Here is a 13,238-nt window from a genome sequence, read left to right on the forward strand (position 1 = left end):
GTCAGTAGGGTCTGTAGAGAACTTATTTATTTCATTTTGATCACATGTATTGAGCAAGACCTCTTGTAAAAAGGAATTATATGTGGTGGAGAATTGAATTACTGTATAGTTTAGCATGTGGCTTTTCTAAATATTTTTCAGCTTAATATGTACTCTCCATATTGATGTTCATTCTTTATGATGTGAACAGATTGTAGGTTTCAACAGTTTTACTTCCAAACAATTAGCATTTGTTAAAACATCTGAACACTTTAGACTGGTTTCATTGAACAGGAAAGTTGCAGTTAGCTTTTTTGATGTATGGTAGATATTCAGTGGAAGTCTAAATAGTAATGGTGGTAGCTTTTCTGAATTTGAACGTTCTAGAAAACATTTAAGTAGGCATTGCTAATTTTACTGACATATAAGACATCCAAACCAGAAGTCGAGGCTGAGAGATTTAAAAACAAGAACTAGAATCAGATTGCAAAATATTTAGGTCACATTTCACACTGCCTCATTATTTTATATAATGAGTAAAACCTTTATTATGAGAACTGTAGCACAGTGTGTGTGTATTACCCCTCAATTATGTGAATTTGAACTCAATACTGTTCAGAACTACCCTTCCTTTCTTATATCATCAGTAATTCTGTACATGTGCCGAAAAATCTGAAATCTCCCAGTTCTTATACCTTTCCATACCATGATCCTGTACGAATTGTCCAATTTCTAATGAATTTGTTGGGTGCAAGTATTTCGGTATCAAGTGTTATCCTTTGTTGTAGAACCTTGTATGTTTAATTTTCAAAATACAGTACGTATATGCGTAGTTCAAAATTCCCTTTTTATATTGTATAAAGGCATCAGTATTTTGCTTTTCATGTTGATTTTATGAATGTATACTCCTTATAAGTGTGTTTTTGTATTAAATTGGGTTTTTGAAAATTTTTCTGTGTTCACTCAAATTTTGCTTTTTCAATACTCTTCTGCCAGGTAGGTATAAGTGTACAGTATTAGGTATACATACAAGGAATAGTATACAGGTTTACAATCTCTCTATCTGAAATTCTAAAAACCAATGACTTTAAATGTTGAAATTTATTTTTGGAGGGTAATATCCATTTGTAAAGGTAAAAGAGTACAAATTTAAGATAATAATTTTAATGACACTTGGTTTCCTTTTTGTTTTTAGTTATATTGCATGTTTTATCATCATATATAATTAAATAATGACATGCGATTACGTGCCATTTGCATTCTAGTATGTAGTGTTTACATTCTCAGAATCTTCAGCTGACTGAATTTTACTGACATCATCATTGCCCATACATTGCCAAATAGTAATAGCAGATTGAGTAATACCAACATCCTCATTGCTGTTAGTTGCTAGATGAAACATAATTCAGACTTCTTTTTTTCTTATTAACAAAGCTGGATTAAAAAGTACAGTCACTTTATTTATAAATGCCGTAAATTTTAAACTAAGTAAACATGATTTTTCCAGTCTCGGATGTTGCATTTTCCCATTCCAAAATGTTTTGCAGTTTGCACTTTTATTCATGTCTTTAGCCACAGCTTAAATTTATGGTACATTATACATTTTCAAGACCATCACCGTGGCGTAGAAAATTAATAAAAATTTAATTTTTTCTTTGTATGTCATCATTTAGGATCAGCAAGTTTTAACAAGTTGATAACTGCAACTTGACTTAATATTTACACGAACTAACGTTAGCAGGCAGTTGTTTTTCGATTTGATTATGGAAGTGTTTGCTTCGCTGTTTATGCCAGTGTTTTGCAAGAAATAGTAAGTGGCTGTTAGTTATGATGAGTAGAACAGTGCTTAATGAATTATTAGACAAACCATAACTTTGGGAAGTCTGGTTGAAAGTATGGCTCCAGGTCTGTTAATTTGTCAAAAGCTAACTTAGATGAAATATGCTTTATGAAATCTGTCGGTATACTGAGGCAGGCAAAGAAAGACTAGCCAAGTGTAGTACTAGTGTACCAGAAACTCGCACATCTTGCATCTCCTAGTACACTATAATCTCCAAAATGCAAATCACACAATACACAAGGTATGTGAGGAAAATAGGTTTTGGGGACAAAATATTAATGGTCGCATGGTACAAAAGATTGGATGATGGAGTCTATATGGTAATTAGGGTTCTTTTGATGCTGTATATTTTTGGGTTTTACTGAATGTTTCTGTTGGAAATAAAATGTGCTAGTATATGTACTTTTGAAAACCAAAACACTACTGGCCCTAAGGGTATTGGATATGAGATTGTGAATCTGAATATCCCGGAACTAAATTGTGTGTGAAATGCTAACAGGTGAATTATACATTTTGCGTAGGTAGTTGAAAAATTCTTGTAATTTTGTATGTAATTTAATTACAGTTTCACTGTACAAATTCTGGTGATAGCTTGACATTACAAAGCACAAGCATTTAGAGGGACAACCCTGAAAGTAATTAATATGCGAAGGAAGGTTTTTCTCAGTCCTGGCCTTGTGTTTCATTGCTTGATTCCTACTCATTCTCGTCCATTCTCATCTATTCCCCCCATAGCTGTCCAACTTCTTTAACTGTACTGTACCTTGCTCCAGCTTGCATTTCTCATTTAAAAACATTGTCATTGGTTTGAAAGAGAGAGAGTAATAACCATTAGATCCTACTGAGGGAACCAGGATCCCAAACATTTTCCTGGACTTTGTGTTCTTGTACACAACAAACACACCTTGAGCATCAATGGTGTACAGAGCTAAGTATTAAAAATATAATATTAATGTTATTAATCTTTCAAGTCTATGCAATTCAGTATATTAAACATGGGCCACCTTTGGTGAATTTCCAGAATTACAGAGTACATAATAGTTAAGCGCACATACAGGCAGTCCCCTGTTATCGGTTGGGGGTGGGGGGTGGGTTCCATTCTCAGCGGGGTGCTGACAAGAAAGAGCTGCCATTAACTGAAACTCTGTGATTTATGGCGCTTATGGCACCATAACTCTATTATCGGCACCTTATGGCGCTGATAACCGAAACTTGGCCTGTTATGGCACCGTGAATTGCCGATTTTATGGCACTAGACAAGCACCATAAAACCGGATCTCCATTAACTGGGGACTGCCTTCGTAGTTGGCACCAAATCCTTTTATCTATAAATGTATTATACAGGAAATCTGATTTAGGGCTGATATATCTTAATGTTTCATTGTAACTGAATATGACATTACTTCATTGCTGTAACTGTTTTCGTTAATTCATGATTAGTTTTTGATACCAGAGTTATCATTCATTATGTCAGTTATATATTTGCTCAGTATATTTATATATATTAATTTTGTGAATTTGTCTAAAAAGGTAAGTCTTTTTAACATAATCAGTATTTAGTTAATTTTATCTAGTTTAAATTGAGGGCAAATACGAGTGGTGTTGTAAAAGCAAAATGCTGATGCTGAAAGCAGTTCAGTCTTGTGTACAATCAAGTGACAAAATTGTTTACATTTTGGAATTTGAGTTTCCTTCACTACCATTTCCTTATTACTGTACCAGTCTGTTTTCCTGTGTATGTTCTTTGTGTAAGGTATACTTAATGTTACATTTTTTTACAAAAGGGTCATGATACATCACAGTGTTTTTAAAGCTATTTTTTAGTTACAAAGATTTATATCAAAATCTGTCTATGTATTTAAATTTTTTCTTAGTAAGTACTATTAGTATATTTTTGCAAATTACTGAAGATTTTGTACTAAAGCATAATCCTGAGGAAACTTGTCACAAGTTCGTAAAGGCCTTTGATAACTTACTAATATGTAAAGAACTAAATTCGAAAAAATAACTCCTTGTTTTGAAGTAACAGACAAAAGTCGAGAGATCTTTGAGATTAATCTTGATGCTGGTAGGAAATGCATTTTAATTAATAGTAATAAGCACTTTAAAAATAAACATCATAGCAAACCATTGGAATAAACATAGTAAAATTATTACTATTTCAGATTTTACAAATGATTATAAAACTATTAATATTTCAGTTTTTACAAATGTACTTCTAAATATAAAAATTTTTTAACATTAACCTCTCATCTATACCAAGTTTGACAGATATTGGTAACACAAATAAAAACTATGTACGTTGTAAAACCAGATATAAAATAGCAATTTCCAGTGTCATTCATGGGAAGTTCATTAAGCTTCAAAAATACAGCACTATTCTACAGGTATAATTTTCTCCTGACATGCACAAAATACCCATACAATGACTTTATGAAGCTGGAAAATTAAACATTAGCTGTGAAAGGGTACTTTCTTGATTGAGAAAAGTAATGAAAATTAGCCGAGAGTTACCTGCTCGGGAAAAGTAATAACTTGCAAATCAAAATATGCACTGTTGGAAGGTTATAAAATGCTTAGGAAAAGAAATGATAACCTGCAAATCAATATATGCACTGTTGGAAGGTTATAAAATTTTAATAGTAGCATATAGTTATTTTTAGAAGTGTTTCCAGTTTGAATATACTTAGTACAAATCCATCCATTGCTGACCCTGTAGGGGGGAAGTGCCATTAAGTGCATCTCATCCAGTACACTGTAGGCATTACTTAAGGTTCTTTGCAGCAGCCCTTTCCCCCTAGCTGTAACCTCTTTCATTTCTTATCTGTACTTCCATTCATATTCTCTTTCTTCCATCTCACTTTCCACTCTCGCCTAACAATTGATTCTTAGTGCAACTGTGAGGTTTTCCTCCTCTTACACATTTAAAACCCTTTTACTTTCAATTTCCATTTCAGTGCTGAATAACCTCATAGGTCCCAGTGCCCTTGGCCTTTGACCTAAACTCTATACGTACTCAATTCAATCAGCCATCGCTGAAATTCTCATTGGATAAAGGGGTGTTATATAATAATCTTAAGATGGCCGAGAATAATTCTAAAGTGAAATATTTTTGTACATGGTTTTTCAAATACTGTAAGTGGACTAAAAGTTGTGATAGAATTTATGTGTTATATTCAGTAAGGCAGAAATCACAGAAATTACATAAGTCTTAAGGATGGCTATGAAAGTGACAGGTTTTAATCAGATTTTATGCTGTAAGTTGTATCATGGCTCTACAATGTGCACAAATGCACAAGCTTATGAACAGAGATTTCCAGTTGCAGTGCAGCCTTCCATTGTTCAGTAACCATACACAGTATTATTTTTAACTGAAAGTAGTCGATTACTGAACAAAACTACCTCCCAAAAACTTTAGTGTTCAGTAGAAAAAAGCCTGAGGTGTCTAGAGTAAAAAAAGTAAATGGATATACTATGTTGGAATTTTAGTTTCTTAAAGATAATTTTGTTGCATATGGATGCAGGTAGTTAACATGTACTGAGTAAGTCTTTCATGTATTTTCATCATAAAAAATTATTACATACATGTTTTCAAGTCATACCTGCAACTGGAAAGAAGTCAAAATACAGATAAAATGTTTTGCACAAAATTACCTTGTTCATCGTAACCTTCTTACCCTAGTTGTTGGATACTTCAAACAGTATTTGTTGTATATATTAAATGTATACAAGATATAACGTTAAACTGGCTATTGCATAATAAAAGAAAGCATATAGAAGCTGGTAAAAAATGTTTTTGTTGGAATTGTAAGTTGCAGCAGATATAAAAAAAATAACAGCTTTCTGGCAAAAGTAGTAGAAGTACAGCTTGTAAATTTATTATAGACCAGTAGTGGGTGATAAAACAAGCAATATTATGTAAGTTTTAAACAAGCAGTACATTAATTTATATAACACACCCACTAATAGCTGTCTGTCAATTTTAATATGACACTGCACCAATTTTTTTTATATAATTCATGATATATAAGTTCTTAGTGATTTAAGAACTCTACAGAAATGATTCACTATATTTTGCATGAGTTCTTCACTTGACAATTTTTTAGAAGTGATATTGCTTGTGTATTGTGATAATTTAGGTGAAATTCATTAGATTTGTCTGGCAGTTTCCTTTCAAGAATAAAAAGTTGTATATGTTTCATGTACAATCATCAGAGAACTGTATACTCTCTCTCAATTTCACAGCATTTTCAAGGGCTGTTCAGGAACAAATGAAGGAATGCGATGTGACTCTGTGAACAGTTTAGGTGGTCATGAGCCAGGCTGTCCTTCAGCTCAAGGTTCCCAAGGATCCAGACATTTACTAGATGATTCAGAACTTGATCCTCCACCACAGCATTCGGATTGTACATCACCCCAGTCTCATACACTCACGAGAACTTGGTAAGTTCCATCTATTACTTTTCTAGTGTTTTATCCCAAATTTTTAGAGTATTTGTTAAGACTACAAAAATTTAATTGGTGAATAGGAAAAATTTATTTTGTGTCCTAGACATTAACCCTTTTGGGAATTGGCAGGGTGTCCCAAAATTGCCTGTGGCAAAGCACATACTTACCAGTTAAGGGTATAGCATTGGTTTATTTTTATTACTTGCTCTGAATTTATTTTTATAGGCACAAAGCTGGTTTTGGTGTCATTTTGTACCGCAGTACTGCACTTCAGTATATAGTTCAGTGGAACCTCGGTTTTTGTACATAATCCATTCCAGAACCTCCCACAAAATCCAAAATGTATGAAAACCGAAACAACAATTCCCATAAGGAACAATGTAAATACAATTATGCATTTCAGACCCCCAAATATATTAAAAATACATTTTATAGGGAATAAACACAGTTTTACATACAGAAAACAATGAGAAATAAATATAAATGACTAATGAAATGAATAAATGAACATTTAACATCACTCTTACCTTTATGGAAAACACTTGTTAGCGTATGGAAACGGAGGGGAGGGGAGAGGGAGAGGGAGGAGGAGAGGTTATTGTTTGGAAGGGGAATCTCCCTCCAGAAGGACTTCAAATATCAAAGGCCTATTGGGGGTTTCTTCTCTTCGTTTTTTACTGGCACTACCTGAGGTTACTTCCCCTCTTCATTTGTTACTGGTACTAAGACCAGCTTGAGAGTTACTGGACCCCTGTTGCACAACAAAATTGTCCAGAGACATTTGTTTCTGGCATTTCTTTAAAATTTGCCTAAAGTTAAACCTGGTATTGTCATTAAACATGTTGGAGACACAGATTACTTCTTTGTTGGGATGATAATTTTCCACAAAATTTTTTACGTCATTCCACTTTGCAGACATGTCCTTAATCCCTTAAGTAGGCACATTATGTATGCTCATTCACTTTCTGAATTTTCCAAACCAGCCTCTGTTGGCCTTAAATTCACAGCAGTGCTTGTTGTAGGCATTTTCTCACTGAGATCGGCATGCAACTTCATCCATTCATCCAGCACTGTGCTACAAGTTCTTTCTTGAATTCTATTGTGTTTCTCGCAGTTTTACGGAAGGGCTAGCACTTGGAACTTTCTTTGACCCCATGATGGCTTATTTAGCAGTTGCACTCGAATAAAAAAGCATAAAAAGCAGAAAAACAGTAAACTCAAAAGTATAATGGGCCATGAAAGAAGATGGGATGCTTTGTTTGGGTGCTCGATATGGGGCCCTGGACTGTTTACAGAGCAAGAGCCTCCAAGGATTCCTGGTTCGAAAGTCCACATGGAGATCCTGTTGAACTTGATAGGATGAAGGTGAAGGAGAGATCCCAGCTAGAAGGCCTGATTGATTTACATGATACCCAGGAGGCTCTCAAATTCAAACCTCAAAACATGAGAACTTATTAATGGCAACTGGCTGTCCCTGGAAAATTGGATGACAGTTATCTTAACTAGCATGTGGAGATAGGGAAGTTAGTAATTCCTGCAGCAGGCAGTGAAGATGGCCATCTGCTGGTGAAGCATCAGGGAAGCATATGGTCTGCTCCCTCTGACAGGCAGAGAAGTGAAATGGTGGAGTAAGAGGAGGCAATGATGTCTGAAGAACAGTTGGAGTGGTTTGGAGCTTCATAAGTAAAGAGGGTCCTTATCAACACTAGGCATGAAAGCAATAACAGGGCTTACCTGGCAGTTCAGATGAAGCATTAAAGCATATCAGTAAAGTAGAAAACAGAGTGCTTAATGAATATGATGTTCATAAAATAGTCATGGGGCCAAAAGACTAATAACCATTTTCACATAAGTGACTTACCGAACAGTTACATAGCTTATGCTTCTTACCTACGGCAGTCGAAATTCAAATTGTTGGCGCCAGCGGCGTTGCTATCTTAAGTATAGGTGATACAAGACCCGCCCACATCCGGGAACCCTGGGTACTGCTAGCCTTCTACCGTCCAATTTTCGTTTCTGCCGCTCCACGGGGTAATAACACCTGTGAGATTTTCGCTGCAGTCTCCTGCGTCGCCATTTTGGATTTTGGTTTTGGTTTGGTGATGTACAAGTTTTTGGTTTTTTCTTGCCAGTTAGCTATCTCTATTCAGTTTTTCGTCATTATTGCTAATTATGTCAGATTCTAGTTCATCTGCTGTAAGGTTTTGTAGCGCTGGCTGCAAAACAAGATTAGCTAAGTTATGTCACGATCCGCACTCTAAGTGCACTAAATGCAGAGGACAAAATTGTAATGGTATGGATGTGACATGTGATGAATGTAAAGAATTGGATGAACAGGGATGGAAGGCGGTTAGATCGCATGCTGAGAAAATGGAGAAAGATAGGAAGAGGAAGGCAGCTCTTAGGGCTAGTAGTAAGAATAGGTTAGAAACTACTCCTGTTCCTTCGGAGACAAATAAGTCTTCTCTTGCCTCTCCTTTATTAGAGAATATTTCTCCAATTAATAGTCCTCCTACTTCTCCTTTGATTACCCCTGTTCAAGTTGCCCATGTTTCCGAACCCAACACCATTGCCTTGCTTGAGTCTAAGATGGATAAAAAGTTCGAAGTGTTAGCTGAATCAGTTATGAAGTTAGGAAGGTCTTTTAAAGCTTTCGTAGATAGTACAGTGAAATCTAGTGCAGTGCAAAGTGTTAATGTTGCGCCTGAGGAGGCGGTTGTCCGTTCCCCCTCGACTCCCAGACGAAGGTCACTGTCCCGCTCCCCCGCAACCGGGAGAAGACATACCGGAGGTCGGAAGGAGTCTGGGGGAGTTTGCCCACGGTCAGCCGTCGACTCCGTCGACTCTTCGACGTCGCGGGTGTCGTCCAAAAAGATGTGGAAAGGTGTTAGTGTTTGTGATTCTCGTCTGTCTTCTGATTCGGAAGTGCAATCGCCAGTGCGCAAAAGGCGAGGTGATTTGGTGTCTCGACCGTTAAAAAGACATTCGATTCTTGCGGGTGATTCGTCACCGACTCCTGTTAAGAAGTCTAAGAGGCATTGGAGTCCTCAACCTTCGTGTAGTTTTGCTCCGGATGTGATATTTAGTGAATCTCCTCCGCAGTCGCATTTTTCGGCTAAAAGCAATGGCTCTCGGACTAAACTTTGTGATAATTCACGATCGCTCGACTCTCCCAAGCGAGTCTCGGTCGCAGTTTCGGCTCGGTCGCCTCGTTCGACTCCGTATTACTGTCCAGAGAAGCGTATTCGCTCGTCTTTGTTCGACTCCCCTCGCCGTGAGTCGATAGGAATTTCGACTGGTTGTTCGCCTGTGTCGACTCGTGGTGCGGAGACTTCACCTGTTAGAAAGAATCGTTCTTCGACTGAAAGACCATCGACTTCTACAGTGTTAGACGATTCTACCTTAGCTCCATTTAAGAAGCATTTCCAGGATCTTATGAGTTTGTTGAAATCCTCCACCCGGGGGTAGAACATAAGCCTGATTTCGACTCTGCTTCCGTGCAGTCTGAAGAGGAAGCTTTGGATCAAGATGACAAGGATTCGTCGGCTTATTCGAGTCTTCTTAAAATTTTCCTGTCCACTTATCCAGATTACTTTGAACCTGCTTCTCCGTCTTCACCGCCTTCAATGTTCGTTAAAGATAGGAAGACGGCGTATTCGTGCCTACCTAAACTGGTTCTTTCTCAGTCCTCGAAGCAGGCCCTTAAGGAGTCAACAGAGTGGCTTTCTAAGAAGAGGGAAACAGGTAAGGCTTCGTTTGCTTTCCCACCTTCTAAGCTTCAGAGTAAAGCGTATCGCTTCTACGCAACTGGAGAAGTTCCTTCTTTGGGAGTGTCTGCCTCCTCCCAGGGAGACTTCTCCGGTTTAGTGGACTCACACCGAAGAGCAGCTTTTTCGTCAGCTAAAATTTTGTTTTCTTCTTCAGAGCTGGACCATTTGGTGAAGAATATTTTAAAAGTATTTGAGGTATTTAGTTTTTTGGACTGGACTGTTGCCTCTTTAGCTCGCAAGATTGAAGACTGTCAGTCTTTAGAAGAAGATTTTGCCACAGACTGGTTAGGAGTTCTGTCCTGTGCGGATAAGGCTGTTATAGATGGTTCAGGAGAATTAGCAGCCCTTTTCACAATGGGAGTGATGAAGAAGAGAGAAAGGTGGTGTTCTTTCGTGTCTAAAGGAGTCACTAATAACCAGAAGTCGGCTCTCATGTTTGCTCCTCCTCTGTAAATCTCATCTTTTCCCTGAAGAAACCATTCAACAAATTCTATCGGATTTAGAAAAGAAATCTACTAATGATCTCCTTCTTCAGTCTTCCAGACGTCCGAAAGAGCCTACTCCGACAGGAGCTAAGTCTTCTCCTCTTCAGAAGCATCCCTTTCGAGGGAATAAACCTAAGTGGCAACGACCCAGGACTAATTTGCGTCCACAGTACAAGTCCTCAAAGAAACCTCCCCCAAACCTTCGGACAAGTGAGAAGCCGTTCCTTCACGTGCAAGTAGGGGCAAGACTCCATCTTTTTTGGGAAGAATAATGGACGTCGAAGAGGTGCAGAGCAATGGGTTTAGTTCAAGTTCTTCGAGAGGGATACTCGATTCCTTTTGTTTTAGATCCTCCTCTCTCCGATACACCAATCAGCTTAACAGCATATTCTCCAGGATCAGAGAGAGCTTTGGCTTTAGCAGCAGAGGTCAATGCACTCATCAAGAAGGGAGCAATAGAGGAAGTCCTCGACAGTTCTCAGGGATTCTACACAGACTCTTTGTAGTTCCCAAAGCCTCGGGAGGTTGGAGGCCAGTGCTAGATGTAAGCGCATTGAACCTTTTTGTGCTGAAGACAAAGTTCAATATGGAAACAAATCATTCTGTGATGTCGGCACTTCGCCCAGGCGATTGGATGGTGTCCCTGGACATGAAGGACGCCTACTTTCATGTCCCGATTCACCAGAGTTCAAAGAAGTTCCTGAGATTTGTGTTCGAAGGGAGGACGTATCAATTCAGAGCCCTTTGTTTCGGCCTTTCGACGGCCCCTCAAGTATTTACTCGTGTTCTTGCTCCATTGGGGAAATGGCTGCATATGTTGGGCATAAATGCAGCATTTTACCTGGACGACTGGCTTCTCAGATCGGGTTCGAGGACACAGTGCGTGAAGGATTTACGGAAGACACTGTCATTAGCGAGTCAATTGGGAATTCTCATCAACCTGGAGAAGTCTCAATTAGTGCCGTCCCAGAAGATCCCCTATTTGGGGATGATTCTGGACTCTCAGACTTTTCGGGTTTTTCTGTCCCCGAAAAGAATAGAATCTTGCCTCAAAAAAGTGAGCCAATTCCTGAATCGTCAGTCCTCCTCCGCCTTGGAATGGATGAGTCTTCTAGGGACGTTATCATCAGTAGAGACGTTTGTAAAGTTGGGTTGTCTTCACATGAGATCTCTTCAGTTTTATCTCAAAGCGAGTTGGTGTCGGAAGTCTCAACCAGACACGTATTCGTTCCCAGTGTCAGAAGAGATCAAGAACGACTTGAGATGGTGGATGTCGAGGGAAAGATTGCAAGAGGGTCTCTCCCTGACATTAAGGAACCCAGACGTAGAATTATACTCCGACGCATCGGACAGAGGTTGGGGAGCTCTCCTAGGGACCAAAAAGATCTCAGGATTATGGTCAGAGAAAGAGAGGTTGAATCACATCAACATGAAGGAGTTGAAGGCGATTTGGTTCGGTCTGCAAGCATTCGCTCCTTTGGTCGTGGGAAAGAGAGTGGCATAGTATACTCCGACAACACCACCGCTCTATCTTATATCAGGAATCAGAGAGGAACCCATTCATTCTCCCTCAACAAAGTTGCAGAAGATCTCCTTCTCTGGTCTCAAGATCGGGATATTTCCCTCGTTCCGAGGTTTGTACAGGGGAAGTTAAATGTACTGGCAGACGAACTCAGTCGAGAAATAAACCAAGTTCTTCCCACGGAGTGGACATTGCAAGACAAAATTTGTCAGGAACTGTGGAAACTTTGGGGAAGACCTTCAGTGGATCTGTTTGCCACGTCGAGGAACAATCGACTTCCGATCTTTTGTTCCCCAGTTCCAGATCCTCTTGCTTGGAAGACCGACGCAATGCTTCAGGATTGGACGGGTCTAGACGTTTACGCCTTTCCCCCATTTGGAATGATCAGAGAGGTGTTGAACAAGTTCCTCTCACATCAAAATGTGTCAATGACGTTGGTAGCACCATTCTGGCCCAGGAAAGAGTGGTTTCCAGACCTTCTCAAGTTGGTTATAGACCATCCCAGACTTCTTCCTCAGTATCCTCGGCTACTCAAACAGCCCCACTTCGACAGGTATCATCAGAATTTGTCCGCTCTGTCACTGACAGGGTTCAGACTGTCCGGAAACTCGTCAGAGCTAAGGGGTTTTCTCGTAGAGCGGCAGAGGCTATTGCTAACTGTCGAAGAAGCTCTTCTGCCAAGCTTTACCAATCAAAGTGGGGAGTCTTTAGGACGTGGTGCAGAAGACATAATTTCTCGTCTTCTAAAACCTCTGTGACAGAAATAGCTGATTTTTTGCTGTACCTTAAAGAAGTTAAGAACTTGTCGGTATCAACAATTAAAGGGTACAGAGCTATGCTGTCCTCAGTGTTTAAGCATAGAGGGCTTGACATCTCCTCTAACCAGGATATTGGAGATTTAATTAAATCTTTTAATACAGTAAAAGTATCCAAGAAGGATATGTGGACTGGAACTTGGACGTAGTTTTAACTTTTCTGATGTCTCACGATTCGAGCCACTTCGTGAAGCGTCTTTGAGAGATGTAACGAGGAAGGCACTTTTTCTCTTCGCTTTGGCTACAGCCAGGAAGAGTGAGTGAGTTACAAGCCATCCACAAAGAGGTGGGGTTCAAAAATCGTAATGCGGTTTGTTCTTTTGTTAACGAATTTTTAGCAAAGAACGAATCTCCCTCTAACCCATGGCCTAAATCTTT

General features: G+C 38.8%; 1 protein-coding gene across 5 annotated transcripts in view; it reads left to right on the forward strand.

Moving 5' to 3' along the window:
* The window catches only part of LOC135214023 (ras-specific guanine nucleotide-releasing factor RalGPS1-like), a 210,372-nt gene extending 204,083 nt beyond the window's left edge, over positions 1-6,289 (forward strand). For 3 of the 5 annotated variants that reach the window (XM_064248133.1, XM_064248134.1, XM_064248135.1), the window contains one exon: positions 6,065-6,288. In XM_064248133.1, coding sequence (XP_064104203.1) covers positions 6,065-6,266 — 202 coding nt within the window. In that variant the 3' untranslated portion in view covers positions 6,267-6,288. Of the gene's footprint in view, positions 1-6,064 lie in introns of all 5 variants that reach the window. The other 2 variants (XM_064248136.1, XM_064248137.1) reach the window with 2 other exon arrangements.
* Positions 6,290-13,238: the final 6,949 nt, after the last annotated feature.

Source organism: Macrobrachium nipponense, chromosome 43 (assembly GCF_015104395.2).
Source record: "Macrobrachium nipponense isolate FS-2020 chromosome 43, ASM1510439v2, whole genome shotgun sequence".
In the NCBI taxonomy this organism is placed as follows: Eukaryota; Metazoa; Arthropoda; class Malacostraca; order Decapoda; family Palaemonidae; genus Macrobrachium; species Macrobrachium nipponense.